The sequence below is a fragment of the Pocillopora damicornis genome, chromosome 7, assembly GCF_964200805.1.
Source record: "Pocillopora damicornis chromosome 7, jaPocDami1.2, whole genome shotgun sequence".
Lineage (NCBI taxonomy): Eukaryota > Metazoa > Cnidaria > Anthozoa > Scleractinia > Pocilloporidae > Pocillopora > Pocillopora damicornis.
The window spans coordinates 19,752,027-19,767,630 of NC_142676.1; the positions used below are offsets into that span (position 1 = coordinate 19,752,027).

At 39.6% G+C, this 15,604-nt stretch overlaps 3 protein-coding genes across 3 annotated transcripts in view; 1 reads left to right on the plus strand and 2 right to left on the minus strand.

Moving 5' to 3' along the window:
- On the minus strand, positions 1-1,551 carry LOC113675077 (adenosine receptor A3). Its single transcript, XM_027191646.2, has one exon. The coding sequence runs from the start codon at positions 1,476-1,478 to the stop codon at positions 534-536; it is 945 nt and encodes a 314-aa protein (XP_027047447.2). The 5' UTR covers positions 1,479-1,551; the 3' UTR covers positions 1-533.
- Positions 1,552-4,274: 2,723 nt separating this feature from the next.
- On the plus strand, positions 4,275-6,008 carry LOC113675173 (trace amine-associated receptor 365-like). Its single transcript, XM_027191747.2, has one exon. The coding sequence runs from the start codon at positions 4,423-4,425 to the stop codon at positions 5,335-5,337; it is 915 nt and encodes a 304-aa protein (XP_027047548.2). The 5' UTR covers positions 4,275-4,422; the 3' UTR covers positions 5,338-6,008.
- Positions 6,009-6,142: 134 nt separating this feature from the next.
- Positions 6,143-15,604, minus strand: part of LOC113674354 (E3 ubiquitin-protein ligase TRIM9) — a 12,986-nt gene continuing 3,524 nt past the window's right edge. The window contains exons 6-16 of the mRNA XM_089213685.1: positions 15,563-15,604; positions 14,603-14,899; positions 14,000-14,233; positions 13,226-13,537; positions 12,635-12,928; positions 12,007-12,195; positions 10,717-11,061; positions 9,771-10,076; positions 8,986-9,174; positions 8,174-8,383; positions 6,143-7,358 (exon numbers count right to left, since the gene is read on the minus strand). The exon at positions 15,563-15,604 is cut by the window's right edge and continues 92 nt beyond it. Of these exons, the coding sequence (XP_089069811.1) occupies positions 7,222-7,358; positions 8,174-8,383; positions 8,986-9,174; positions 9,771-10,076; positions 10,717-11,061; positions 12,007-12,195; positions 12,635-12,928; positions 13,226-13,537; positions 14,000-14,233; positions 14,603-14,899; positions 15,563-15,604 (2,555 nt within the window). The 3' untranslated portion in view covers positions 6,143-7,221. The remainder of the gene's footprint in view (positions 7,359-8,173; positions 8,384-8,985; positions 9,175-9,770; positions 10,077-10,716; positions 11,062-12,006; positions 12,196-12,634; positions 12,929-13,225; positions 13,538-13,999; positions 14,234-14,602; positions 14,900-15,562) is intronic.

The window sequence follows — 15,604 nt, forward strand, 5'->3', positions numbered from 1 at the left end:
TTAGAGGAAGCTTTCATTTAATAATTCTTAATGAATCAGACTAAAATCACAATGGTATTTGGATAAGCCTTATCTTTCATCGTCCACGTAATTATGGGTTATCAATTTTCATTTATACTAAGAATTTTTCCGTCATACATATTTACAAATTAAATGGATATAAATATATACACACTACATTTATATGCTCTTTTCCATGATGTTTTTTCCTTTTTAGTTTGAACTAATTGCAACTTTTATAACCATCTATAACCGACTCAGTGAGTAAGGTTCTTCAAAACCAAACAGATTTTTGAACTAGCTAGCTTTCTCTGACGTCAGTTTAATTCCCTTTCGGCCTAAATGGCGTTATGACTATACATCACAGTTAAGGTGGCACTGCACAAGGACTTTCTCTCGGCCTACTATTAACTTAAGCTTACTAAATCGTAATTGATCTTCAAAAATTTGGCGTTAACTGCTTTCCCGCAGCAATTTCGTGCTTTTTTTCACGCAACCCGATTTTCAAGGTGTCAGTTTCCATAAACTTGTCCTCATTCTAAACCAGTATCACTTGTTTGCTCGCTGCGATATCGATATTGCCTGATCGTTTTCTTCACAGCATGCCTGACTTCTCTGATGCGCCAATAATAAAGCACTGGGTTCAGAGATGAATTGAAGAAGATTAATGTGGCCGTGAATCCCTCGGCGACAGGCCAGACATCACCAGTAACAGCCTTCAACCCTGACACTATACTGTATGGCAGATAACAGATCAGTAGTGTTAAATGAACCCAAAGCGCGCTTGATACGGTTTTCTTGTACCGCGCCATGTTCATTGGAGGGTTTTTATTTTCAAGTCCCTGGTTTAAAACGTTCTGGATTTTTGCCTGCTGCGCACAGAGTGTGTGGCAAATTTTTGCATAGCAAAACGTGGAAATAATAACACAAGTAAATATACCTATGAGACAAACAAGATAGAAGAGATATCTATTCCTCAAGAATCGCGCAAAGCCATTTGCGATATTTACCGCCCAGAAAAATATCACAAATCTACGGACCCGCGGGGCAGTCACAGTTTGTCGGTATCGCATTCCGAGCGACAAGGCGAGTAATCTGTCGACACTGATGAAGGTTAGAATAAAGAGAGACACTCCGCTTAGAACTGCACTTGTGATGTAGGTCACTTCCACGGTGAATTGGTAGATAGGCAAACGGTCAGTGAAAATAGAGATCGAATGCAGCGCTGCCAGTGGCTGAGAGATGAGACCGACGCACAAATCTGTGATCACCAAATTGAGTATCAATAGGCGCGAAGGCGGATGAAAGCAGGATTCTCGTCGTAGCGCAATAAATATCAACGTATTTCCAAGAGTGGCAGAGATGGAAAGGATAATATTTAAAACAGACAAAGCGACAAAAGAGTTGAAGACATGCGGAGAACTTTTGACCAAAAGGAACAAGGGCGGTCGAGTTGCCACACTGTTGTTGTCCGCCATATCGAAGACGAATTGTCACTAGCTTAATTTGAGGGTCTTTTTCATTTCATATGGAAAATAAAAGGAAGTAAGATCTCGAAAAATAGGTGGGATGGTTTATTTTAAGAGCGAAAGCTGTCAAGAATTTGTCAAATTGACTTTGAAACATGACGTTTGGTTGACCATAACGATATCTTTTATCTCACTTCTTAATGAAATTAGGGTGATAACCTTCATTTTTAATGAAAAACAAAGCATAAATCACTCGCCATTTAATTGGAATAGACCACTCCGTGAATCTTTGAATCATTCTTCTTTTTCTCTCTTTTTAGGTGTGGCGGAAAGCAACGTTTTTTAGCCAAAATTAGTGATTTCAAAAAGTTGACATACTTGCTTGAGTTTTGCGTCTTCTTTTGTAAACAAAGAGCAAATTACAATAATTCTTATAAAACTGCTTTTGCTTTTAGACGCAGTTAAAAGAGTAATTTTTGAAACTGATGTCTGTATGCCAATTGTTAGCAGCAACAGAATTTTTTTTGTCTGAATGTGCCTGGCTGAAATGTCCTTCGTTTTGGCAAAATACCAGAGTCGCAGCTTCATTTTCGAAGGAATCTTTAAAAATTCTTCCTTGATTTTTATTTCACTTTCAGAGGCTTTCATTTATTCATGGAATGGTTACATTTAGATAGAGCTAAGGGACAGTGCTTTGACCAAAAGGTAAACATCTTCCCCAAATGTTATTTAACAAGTGTGGGCGTGTCCTTATTTCATCAATGTCTTCCTTTCGGTAAGTCAAATGATCGAACTGGAGTATGACTTCTGTGGTAACAACAAACCTTGATATTCTAACTTGTGCCTGTCGTCATCTGTTGCCTAAAATGTGGCGAGCTCCCATTTCGGTGTTTTTATTCACATTTAGATTTCCATGGATTAATCGAGGAGTTGGCCGAAAAAAGGTTTTACTTGTTGACCGTTTTCCAGAGACGTAATGGCGATCTTACTCCTCAGATTCATTCATATAAGTTATTCAATCGATACTTATAATCTTTTTCGATATGCTTTACAACGTATGAATCGATGGAATCGTAATTTGAATAACATTCAGGTGTCAGAATTTAATTCCCACGACTAGATATTTTGACAAAAATCCATAATCTGATGACTCGGTTTGGTGCCGCTGGTGGCGAAGACGTTGCAATATTTCCACGTCAAAATATTAAAACATTCTAGATTATCTGCAATTCCCAAAGAAAACCTGATCACACGAGAGGATCAGATTTTCTCTGAAAGCACAGAAAAAAGAAGAAGAAAGCAAACAGTGACAAATGGCGACATGAATAAACTTGCGCGCGTCTGGCCTTACAGTGCAACTTTGAGCAAATAAAGAGAATGAATTTTAATTTAATCTTCTTTACCTCATCATAAAAGCTATTTACTGATGGGCGGAACTAACAACGTTTTTTTTTTTAAATTAACTTATTTGCTGACAAATATTTATGACCGCAAAATTGAAAGGGCACAAAAAAGGGAGCCAGCAACCGACATTTAATTTTACCTACGACATTATTGCAGAATGTCTTCGCGTCAACGAAAGGTTTAATTTTTAAAAAACGCTGATGTTTGGAGTGTGAGCTAATGAGGACAATGTTGTTATTTTAAAACTGTTGAAACCGTTTTTTTTTTATCCTTTTGGACATATTGCTAGTGTAATAGCAATTTCTGCATAGTTGAGTGAACCGCAAGTTTAAGGGCTTTTTTCGAAATGGATTCCGGTATTTGAGTCTGCGAAAGGCAATATTAGAATGTTTAGTGAATGAGGAAAACTTAATAGCGTTGAAGAGTTTATGCAATGATTTTAAGGAATATTAACTCTTTGCTAACATTTGTTAATTGGTATGTTCGAAATTATATCGGAATTATGATAAATTTATAATTTTGATCGTAATCAAATTTTCGCGTTAAATGCAATTCGATGTCGTGAAAATTTCCTAAGAGCGTCTAAGGCGAATTAAAGAACCCTTTTTCCGTCCATAAAATTTCCTTCAAGTCATTTCTTTTAAGACAAACACCACTGCAGCCTTTCTCATTCTTCGGTGCCCAGTCCTGCGATCTCACTGGTGTTGAAATTTCCAAACTTTTGCCAAACGCTGGCTAACTTTGAAATCCAAAATGAAAATCTTAAGGCAATACAAATGGCAAACTTCTCTTTTTATTCAACCCTCCATCGCTTACAAATCTGCTTGTGCCAAAATCATGGCTGTAACTGCCTTTTAAATTATGCTGCCAAAATATTATTCAAACGATACTTTTTTTTCACAAAAGTATAGTCAAATATAGAACTCAGAAGAGTTGATGAGACGAACCCAACAAATGGAGAGTTGGCAAGACATTTCCAAATGCTATTCATTACTTAGCGGAAATTAAAATTTTGGGGAAAGAACACTACGTAGAAAAAGCTGGGAGACATTTTAAGTTTTTTTTCCTTTTTACCTCAACAGCCTGATTCTGAAAACCCATTTCAACACCCCTTGTTTTTCATGTGCTTCAAACCTTTCTTCGATGCGTTAAAATTTGGATAATTTCCAATTCGAACTTAGTTCGATCTCCGAGTCGATAACCTCGCGCTTTTTGTGAAAAAGAAAAATAAATTGACCTTATCCTAGATGTCAAAAAATGCCCCCATATGATGAAAAAAAAGCATATTTACTCAAGTGCCATTAAAAATTTTGACCAATTACAGTGCACGTCTGTGTCATGCTGTGAAGTGACGTGATGTGGTTCAATTCGGTTGCCTCGCAAACGTGCGTTTCTCCGCAGCATGCTGAAAGTGAAATGTTTATCAGAGGTGGGCTATCGGGAAATTTTCAAAAACTGTTCAAATATGTGGGTCGACTAATTTTACTATGAAAACAACAACTACAAAAATCGTCTGCGAATCAGGGCGAACCTGCTTCTAATTTTCAAGATGGTAAATGAAACGGTGGCTTTGTTTATTCGCTCCAAAACTACGCCATACGTTTTCAATTCCTTCATCGTACTGGCTTGTCTAAATATGGTATTGTTCTTTACGGCGAGTTTTGGAAACATCTTGATTGTACTCTCTTTACGAAAGGTATCTCTACTTCATCCACCTTCGAGACTTCTTTTGCGTAATCTGGCCTTGACTGATCTGTTCGTTGGTCTCTTCACTCATCCATTAGCTACCCTGCACTCCATTTCCATTCTCGTTGAAAATGTGCCAATTTTTCAGTTCACTGTGCGGTCGAGTTATGTTAGCAGTGCCATCTTAAGCGGAATGTCTCTCTTTGTACTGACCTTGATCAGTGTGGACAGATTACTCGCTCTCTCTCTCGGGATGAAATACAGGCAAGAGGTGACTGCAAGACGTGTTCGTGGTTTTGTGATATTTTTCTGGGTGTTAAATACCGCGAATGGTCTTGCACTGTTGTCTCGGGAGCGATTTGTCTTTTACATATTCAGTGCATCGAGCATCTTTCTTTGCATGATAATTTCGACTTTTTGCTACGCGAAAATTTACCGCATCCTTCGTTTGCAAGAAATGAAAGTTCGCACCACTTGTTCCCAAAAACAAAAAAACAAAAACTCTCTGCTTAGCGTCAAGCGCTACAAGAAGACTGTGTCAAACGCGCTTTGGGTTCACTTGACATTGCTGGCTTGTTATTTCCCGTACAGTATAGTGTCGGGATTAAAAGCGGTGACAAAAGAAACTTGGGGAGTCGCTGAAGGCTTCACTGGGACTCTGATATTCTTCAATTCATCACTGAATCCTCTTCTTTATTGTTGGCGCATTAAGGAAGTGAGACAGGCTTTATTGGAAATGATCAGGCAATACCGAAGTTTACTATTGAGGGAAACTTAAATTTGAAAATTGTAAGGTTCTGGTTTGACTACGGTTCTATTTTTTTCATCTCAAACTCTGTTAGCCTCTAGTTACAGGTTGGAAATTATACAAGTCTCTTGGCATGATAGGTTGGCTGACGTTTGGAAAAATTAACGAATTGCTAAAGTCTGCAGCGCATTTTTTGTTCAGCTTGCATCAATTGAAAAAAATTTGTAAAGCTTTTTTCTTATATGATCACATCATGAGGGTTTTATTCACAGAGGCAGACCGCTTAAAAACCACTTTCTATACCATGATAAAGGATCCCACGTGAAGGTAATGCTTAGAAATGGCTTTCATCTAAATAGTAACTCTCTGAGCCTTTCTTCACAAGCTTGAAAATCAGTAAAACTTCCTAGCTGGTATAATTTGTTATGCAGCACCACACGAAGGTATTGCCCAATAGCTTCCATATGAATGATCACATGCACTTTAGGGTATCATTCACGAATTCTTTTGTTGGAACCACTTTGTAAAGCATAAGGCTGATTTGAACAGAACCACACTTGGATACTATTCAAAAGCTTCCATTCAGTAAATGAAATAGGTTTTCATTTATCCCTGGACACAAAAGCTAAAATAACGTTGTAAGCGAAATTGAAATAGTACTGTGTAAATGTGTTGTTTATCATAAAATTTGCAATGATTAATTACAGGAACAGTTATTTGATTGCTAAGGAAATTAATCGTAAATCCATCACTGCACCTTCTATACGCAAGGTGCAGAGATGGATCACACGGCGAGGTTTCATTTACAAATCACACGTAGAAAATGGATTATTAATTGACGTTTCTAAAAAAAGTGCCCTTTTATTCAACAATTTTGCTTTCAATTATCTTGAGAAGTTTCTGTTTGATATGTATAGTGGCACTTAATTAGATGATGTACGATTCATTATGTTTGTGATTTTGCTGAATTCAAGTTTTTGATCTTTCTAAAAATAGAGAAGGAATGCTTAAAAGTGTCCTTAAGTGATTTTCACAGTGATGCAACAAAATAAAAGTCATTAAGGTTTCGAAATATGCTATACAACAAAGTGTGAACTTAAACGCAATTTGTGAGCGATGTCTTCCGGCAAAATCATTTCGCACGACTTTGAAATGAAATTGTCTTCCGCTTCTTCGACATACCGCCAAGAGGGGATTTTCTGGCGTTCTTGCTATAGTATATCTGGTTAACACGAGCAGGAAGGTTTTCTTAGCTTTGAAGCTTGACACTTGAATTTTCCATTCATTCCATTATGACCTGCACGTAATTAATTTAAAGGAATACCTTATGTTAGCTTCGGCGAGGACTAAACAACGAAACATCGGTTTTAATCAACGGTGTCTAATGAGCCCGCAATCTTGATCATTTTTCAGTTCAGCCGCACAAATGTTTTACCGTTTTCTACTACGTGTAAAAAGAGCAGCTTTGTTACGTTTGTGCTGTAATAATGTTTCTGAAATCATGATACCTTGTAGGAGCGTGCTTGCTGAGTGTTTCGACCTCCCGCCAGCTAAATTTGGTGCGCGCAGTGTTTTCCTTTAGGAAGACATCATCAGGGGAGAGCTTTCAAACTGATGACATAAATATAAATTGAAGAGCTGACGATGGCCAATCAGAGCAAAAGTAAACATTAAAAGAAGCTAATGAGAACTCAGAGTCTATTCGTGTTAAACGTTTTCGAGAACTGAAAACGTAAGAGAAAAACCAATTTACGTTTTTCCTTTTAGTCTTGTATTAGATTGGTTGAGAACTTGACACGAGTTCCGTCCAACTCTCGACTCCCATCCGCAAATTGCTTGATTAAACGTGAACACAACTACAGTTGTGTGAAACACATGCTTTTAGGATACTCCGCTATTTGCATTTTAGCCAGGTCACTCATCGTAAGACTCGCCGGTGTGAACAGTCAGTTTAACATTTGTTCCGTAAAGACTCAACGCAGGATAAAACTCTCCCAATAAACCTACAAATGTCGGCCCATTTGGTCTGGATGGATCCGTTAGTAGTTTGCCTAAGAAGAAAGAAGAATTAACGGAAATTATCATTACTTTTGATTTGAATAACTCTTTCTATTGTGGTATCTTAAGTAAAGTGGCCACAATCGGATTGCGTTGAAGTGACGTCTTTGCTCAGTATGGCACCATGAACGTCATATTCATTTAGCTTTACATCGCGACTTTGTCTACCCGCGTTTATGTTTGTTACATGACCTTGGACTAAATCGGTACATTTACCCAGTGCTCCGAGTGCGACGCCATCTTTCTCAGTATTGCGGATTTTGTTTGGTTATTACATGTAAGATGGCCAAGCTACGTGAGAAGAAATCTCCCGATGATACGAAACAGTTATGATTTGTTTTAACAAAGGTTCACTCAGTGGTTTAAGACACTGGTATAGGACACCGACTGTTATGTCAAGCAAGTATGCGGTCGACAAAATAGCTTTATACTTCTGAAGGAAAGAGCCCTAGTTTTTACATGGCTCGAAGCAAAAATAGTCTCACATTCCCAAAAAAAAAGCATCCACCAAGATGAAAACGACAGAAGGGGAAGGGAGGGGGTGGATGGGGGGGGGGGGTGTCTACTCTGTACAAATTAACGCTTCTTCGCAAAAGCCACCTCCAGTTCCCCTTCTCTAAATTCTTTTCTAATGAGTCTGATTTGCATATTGTAAACTACGCAATTATGCACCTACCCCTTCTCTAAACCAACAACAATCAACTGATAACAAATTAGGATTAATGTTAAGTTAGGAGAGGTGAGCAGTTGCTCAGAAACTGGCATTGATCCAATTTTTTTATTACCCTCATTTGGCATAGTCTCTTACCGTTTAGATACAGATTCAAGAAGTGATCATCTAAGTTCAACAGCACGCCGATATTGGCGTGGGTAAGTTCTTTTGAAGATCTCTTGATCTGCACTCGGTTCTTCGTGTTTGAACACGAAGCGTTTGGATGTTCGTTGATTTGAACGGCGTAAGAATCAGAATCTTCGCCCAGGATCGGGTCCTCGATAACCTTTCGAGAGACACCCACACCTGTCAATTGGAAAATGCATCGGTTTAGAAAATAATAAAAGTGATAACGTCGAAGGTTTATAAATGTATGAAAATATGGACTGAGGCCGATGGGATCTGATGCAGACCTCTATGGGAACAAGATCCCTGTGCTGTGATGTTGGTCTTCAGTGAACTTATACAGAGACGTTTTTAAAAAGCGGACAGCGATCGAAAGAAGAAATTAAGTTTCTTCTCGCGCTCTTTGACACCTTTGGCAACCAATATACTGCAAAAACCTTGCTTTTTGATTTTAATCTAAACGGTAGAGACTAAATATCTGCACTAGACCCTAAATTAAAGAGGTTTGTAATTCTTGTTCTATCCACGCGTCAAAAATCGTCTCTGCTTAAGTTCCCTATTATGATCTATAAAGGGGCAGGGAAAAGGGAGGAGGAATCCAAAACTTTCTAATATATATTAAGTCCAGAAAAGACACGAGAGCCTTCTGGTCTGTAGACGTGATGTGGTTTAAACCTATGATGGGGTAAAGAAGTCTTTTAGTGGGGTCTTGTATTTTTTGTCACGCAAGCATCTCCTCGAGATTGTGTGACGTACTAGAAAAAGATTCTTTTTTCACTTACCGATGATGGAGAGTTTGTTGTGAGAGTTGAATTCATCCACATGAACTCTCCAATAATGACAAGCAGAGGAAAGCCTTACATTTCCCAGAATGAAAGTGTACACGGGACTTTTCAGACTCACAGTACAATTTTCATTGGTCAGTTCCAAGTCGTGATTCGCTGATGATGGATCCAGTTGGAAGTACAAACCTGGGAGGAATACATTTCGAGTTAGGTAGAGGTTTTGAAGGACAGCTGTTGTCAAAGGAGATGTCGCACGAGTTCCGCCTCTTTCAAAAACTCATTTCAGTACCGCGGATAAGAAATCAGCGGACCAACCACGAAGACTTTCCGCACTTTCCACGTAGGATGATTTATTTGCGACCCCCAGGCGATTAAATGGTTCTTGGGGGTTCCATCAGAAACAATTTCCCGATCTGTAGCCCTGCTGGTCTCTATATCGCTCGTTACTTTGACTTTCTTTGTATCTCTTTGTCTGTTTATCTGTCCGCCAACTGACCGATTGACCGGATGTCTGACTGACTGAATGATTGTCCCACTAACCAACCAACCCACCCCAACCAACCCACCGAACGACTGACCAACCGACCGACCGGCAGATCTACCGACTGATTGACCGACCGACCGACCGACCGACCGACTGACTAAATGACTGTCTTACTGTCTGACTGACAAACTGACCGACTGCCGGAGTTTCTGGCCGATTGACAGACTAACGGACCAATTTGGTCACAGGCCAACTGGCTGACTGATTGCACGTCTCCAGGTTGCTTCTCAACACATACCTGTTGGCGTTGAAAGAATGAGTTCCTCACTCGGAGTTCCTTCACCAGTCGGATTCACGCCAAACACGCGTGCAATGATATTTACACTGTAAGGTACGCTGTACAGCGCATATTCACGCGCAGCACCCTCATACAGTCGTTTAAACTTGCGATCTTTCTTTCTTCGTGTTGCAAACTCGGAGCTTTTCACCATGTCCACTTCCAGAACATAATAATCAACACAACATTTCGTTTCAGGAGCCAGCCAGCCAAGTAACACGGTTGTGTTGTTTACTTTACATCTGGCCTTATTGAATGCCGGAGAGTCTAAAGAGAGAGAAAAACCATGGTTGGTGAAAATCAGTGCTCGCTCGGTGGCCCTAGAGGACACAATATTCAGTCAAAAATGAAGAATTGGTCACCTTGCTAATGAGTAAGCCACTCACCAATATCAGCCTTTCTAGGGAGATATGAGTGTGGGGGAGGGGGTGGGGGTGTGGATAGATCCCTGGGGAAATTGCATTCAATTTTACATGTAAGAATAGCGCATTGTTCTGCTTGTGTGCACTGAGTAACTCTTGAAACTAGTGGTGTAGTATGTGGACAAAAAAACCCTTGACGATTAAGAGATCTTAGCTAGCGAAGAGAATGAGAAGAAGCCTTACGACAGTATGCAAATTGTCGAAGCATAATGTGGAGGTAATCGAACATTTGATAGATGCAGGAGCCCTTCACTTGATGGGCTCCTGATAGATGACAAAGCGCAAATGGCTTGTCACCTCGGCATGTATTTTGTAATGTTCATCTAAATGAGCAGCGTTTCTGAACACATTGTTCCAGAAATAAAAATTCTCTAAGTGTTTGTTGGTTTTTCTTTCTCTTAATGTATGTAGTTACCCTTTTTCTAAAGGGCGAAAGTCTGCACAGTTATAAGTCAGAGACTCTTTGGGAGACCATCCCTGATTACCTGGAACTGAAGGAGTGGCTATCCCTGTTACCATGGTCACCTCCACTTTGGTCCCATACAGACACAGGGCCGCACAGAATTCTCCGCTCAACCCCTTAAAACTAGGACCCTTTGGACGACCAATGTCTGTCTGAAGTTCCCCGTCGAGGTATATGTTCAGAAACTGATTGTTTAGGTCCATCAAAACACCAAGGCTGCTGTCCTTCAGGTCTTTCGCTTTTCGTTTAATTTGAATCTTGTGCTTGGCGTTCTCAGTTCGAGCTGTTGTGCCTTCGAAAATTTGTAGGGCATAAGATCCGGATGTGTTCCCCAGAATGGAATCTTGGGTAATCCTTTTGGCAACTCCTGCGAATGAAAAACAAAATTTTGAAGTTATGACAGAGAAAATTGTATCTAGACTTTCGTTCGATAACCTTTAGGACTAGAGACACCGGTCCAGACAACCCCTGTAGTCCTTGTAATATGCCTTAACCAATGAGAAGTAAGATATTGATATATCAACCAATCAGGTTAGGCAATCGTTTCCCGTTGTGTCAACTACCTATTACCAAATCCCGAGTGATTTAAGTTTTGCGTTTGATTGTTTCGGAAGATAACACGATTTTCCAGACATATCAGAGAGCGAAGTGAAGTAGAAGCAATCAAATTTGGATACTTTTGACGCTTAATAGCAATTTGTCCAAGATCCGTAATTGCATCTGCTGATTGAATCTTAATTCTGACTTAATGATAACCATGATAAATTTCTCAAATATTTAATGGTGTATTCGCAGCTTCATTTTTCACTAATCATTCTGTACAGTCGTAATCGTACAGTGTAATCGGACAGTTAGCTGTAGTCGGACACCTGTAATCAGACAGTTGAAGCAACCAATCATACTAAATCCACTCAGCCAATTCACCAATCGCAGAAATGATCAAAATAACCATAGCAACAACCACTTACAAAAGAACCAACCAAACAAAAACTGGGGAATTTCCAAAATGGAGGAATTTTTTATTAAAGACATTGTCTCCACTGGAGATATTTTTTCTAGGTGTATTTGTTTTTGCCCGGAAATTGAAATGGTTATGATCAATTGGTAACAGGACTTCTTGCCGTCCAATTCTGTCTGTAATCATACTCATGATTAACAAATCGGACTCCCGCTTCGCAGTCGTCCGATTTTGTTAATCACGTATATGATTACAGACAGAATTGGACTCCACTTGGTCCTATTACCATTATGTAGTACTTAACTAACTCTGAGGTTTTCACATAATGTTAATGCTTATCACTAAGTAACTTACCAACAGCGAGGAAAGAATTTTCCCCTTTAAAACTGTCGATATTAATCGTCCAGAAGTGGCAGCCATCGGCCAGGAACGCTGTACCAAACGCGTTTCCGTGAACCATGTTGTTCTGTTTAACTGTCACATTTCCAGCAAACAAGCGAAGTGATTCGTGCAAAGTTTCTTTGTCCAATTTGAAAATAACACCTGAAAATAAGGCAGCTGTGTTCAAAGATACCGAGAAGAAATTACACAATATTCTAATCACCCCAAATTTGTACACTCTTATTTTCAACGTTTGCAAGGTTTCTCTATTCAACCGCTTAGTTTTTACCATTCTTCTCTCTCGTACTTCACAGAGAATAGTTTCAACATCGCTATACGGAACGCGTCTCCTAAATGTTTTGTATCTACCCATGAAGGAGTTGCTGTTAAAATTATTTCTCTACGACAAGTTTATCTTTCCAAACCCAAACTGAAGCTCAAATAGATCACTGAAGAAACACTGAAGTCGTTAAACATATTAGAATTTTCTGCTCTATTTACTCACGTTTCCTTATTAATTACGGAGTGAAGGAAGATTCATCTCAGATGTAGAGATTTTACTGTCGCATCTAAACACAAATATGAAATTAATTCCAATTACCCTTTTCAGTCGATAGTGACACTTCATCACTCGGTTCACTTTCGCCAGCGGTATTCAAGGCTTTGACACGCGCAAGGACTGTCACATTATAGTCCAATCCCCTAAGTGTGTACTTGGTGCGCGGTCCCTGGTACACTTTGGTAAAGTTACGCTCCTGATGGATGTCCCCCTCCTGGTCTAGGGTGTCGATCTCTACGATGTAACAATCCACATTGCAGTTTTCCGGGGGAGACCACACAAGGTTGATTCTGGTGTTCTCCACGCTGCACTCATCGAGGTGAATAACGGGAGGTTCTGGAGAAGAATATTCACTGATATAATTTTAATCGGGTGAAAACCAATTCTTCTAAAAAAGCTTTAAAGCACTGTAAGAATATTTTATAGATGTTTATGAAGCCAGACACATAAACGCTAGATGCCCCCATATGGGAGTCAATTATTTTTCCATCAGAAAAAGTTCGCAATGAGTAGTTATGTTCCTTATTACTATCGAAAGGGCACTTTTATTAGGAGGCACCTCAAAGGAGGGCACCATTTTGAAGTCTAAAGAGCGCCCCCTTAATGGGTGGACCACCGCAAGTGATATCTTACCAGGGTATACAGCTGGTCTTTCCACTCCAGTCTGTAAGCTCAGCTGCACAATACTTCCATATACAGTAAAGGCCGGCCTCACAGGTCCGACCACGCCCATCAGAGAGGGTCCCCCTGGACGGGAATCGTCGGTCTGTAGCTTGCCGTTCCAGTATACATTCATCATTTGATTTTCCAAGTCCAATAACACTGCCACGTTGCTTCCTTTTATTTCCTTGGCTTTCTGTTTGATTTGAAGTCTGTTGTGAGTATTTTCACACCACAGAGTACTGTTCTCGTAGATTTGTAGAGCGTACGAGTTTGTGTCATTTCCTTATAAAAATAAGTTAAGTATAATCAGTTCAAGAACTATTATCCACAAGTAAAACAGTCAAATAGCCGCACTTGTTCCCGTTTATCCTGAAGTGGAAGAGGATGATATATGCTCTGGTCAGACGTTGTGATCGGTGACATTAAGGGGAGTTTTACTGAATTATTTTAAATTACGTGTATATCGCAAAGATAAATAGAAGGTGTATAAAAGATCTACTGTAAATCTTTGATGTATTTCTATTTGAAATGAAATAATTTGACTTTCGATATGATTGTCGCATCACTATTGTTAACTTTTTGCAGATAAGAAACCTAACTTAAAGCCTCGATCATTTTTATCGACTGTTTGGTGGGTAAAACGTCATTCCTGTACTTCCTTTGCTTAAAACCTACCATTTCATTTGAGTCAATTTTTAACTTAACAGCATTTACGACATGCAAAACGTTTTTTTATCATCTTACCGATAACACCTCCATCGTCCAACTCCTTAGCCACGCCCACGGCCACAAACCCGTTATTACCGGTTCCAGAAAACTGGTCAATCCTGACTTTCCAGTAGTGACAACCGTTTGCCAGCGTCACGTGGGACATCACATTCGCGATGACTGGACTCGTCAATTTGGCCACGAGTAAATCACGTGAGAAAACAAGTTCGCGTTTTGGACATGAAGCGGGATTCAAAGTGAAATGTAAGCCTGTTTAAAGGCAAAGATAACGAAATAAAAACTTTGCCATATCTTTTAAAGCCAGTTTTCAGTTAAGTGAGAAAATGTTCTTGGATTGAAGAGGTTTGGCTCGCTTGCTTTGTGATTGGAAAGCAAAGTTTGCGCCTATCTCTGAAATCTCAATCAGTGAGACTCATAACCTAAACTAATCCCTAATTTGCCATTCACGTTTACCTGCGCATGACGCTAGTTACATTAGTTTGACTTCAAATCTTAGGGGCTCCATATATCGTTTTTCTTTCTCTAAATGGGTGTTGTGATATTTTGGGTTTGCATTTACGAAATTCAGTAGAAAATAGCTCTAAAAGGGACAATAAAAAGAAATAACATTTGTCTAACCTTTCTCGGTGTAGATTGTTACATCCTGGCAGAAAGGTCCTTCTCCAGCACGGTTCGACGCCCGGACCCTGGCAGTGACCCTTGCATTGTAATAAAGACACTCAAGGTTGTACCTGCAGGCGGTCCCCACAGACACCTTGACAGTTTCATGATGCCCCTTTTCATTTGGATCTTGTGGAGGTGAATAGATATCGGCCTCCAGATGATAAGCGTCTACAGCGCTTGGTGGCGCGTTCCACACCAACTGGACTGTCCGGTTTGTAGCTTTGCATTGAGAGGAAACAAACTTAGGGCTACCTGCAGGTTAAAATTTCACAAATATTAACAACGATGATTATGTTCAGATCATCTTTACTGTCGAAGCAATTTTCAACCGAGTTGCGAAAGTAGACTGGGACTGCTTTGTTTTGGCTTTAATTGGCTCTGTAATTGGTCCGAAAAAACTCGCGCCATCATCTCAACCAACCAAATTTAAATCTAAAGAAAATCGCGACGCGATGACTCGCGTTTTCACGCGCACCAATCAGCTTGCTTATTTTTACTTTGATTTCTCATTGGCTCTTTGTACCTCGTCCTTTGTTCTGATTGGCCATTGTGATTACTTTGATTTTGGCTTTACGTCACTCAGTCGACAAGCGCTCTAAGATCTGAGAGCTAATTTTTTTACCAGAAGACCATAGACGTCTTCTCCAACAATTCCGCGGATTCAAGTTTAGCTCAATACATTTTTTAAAATTTCTGTATTCCATTCGTATTTGTTCAAATTGCAAGGAAACTTATCATTTTGAGCACTAATAAAAGAAATCCAGGTAACATTAATATATGCGCACGAGATAATGAACTTTTTCCAAAAATTATATTCAGGTTTCCACCACAGAATTAAGCGCAGTCTAAGTTCAAGTAATAACACGTAGATTGTTGTGATAAGCAGCACATCCCTATCCGTGAGAGAACACTTGCCTGGTATTTGAAGCCACGTGACTTTCTTGAGCACTTTTCTTT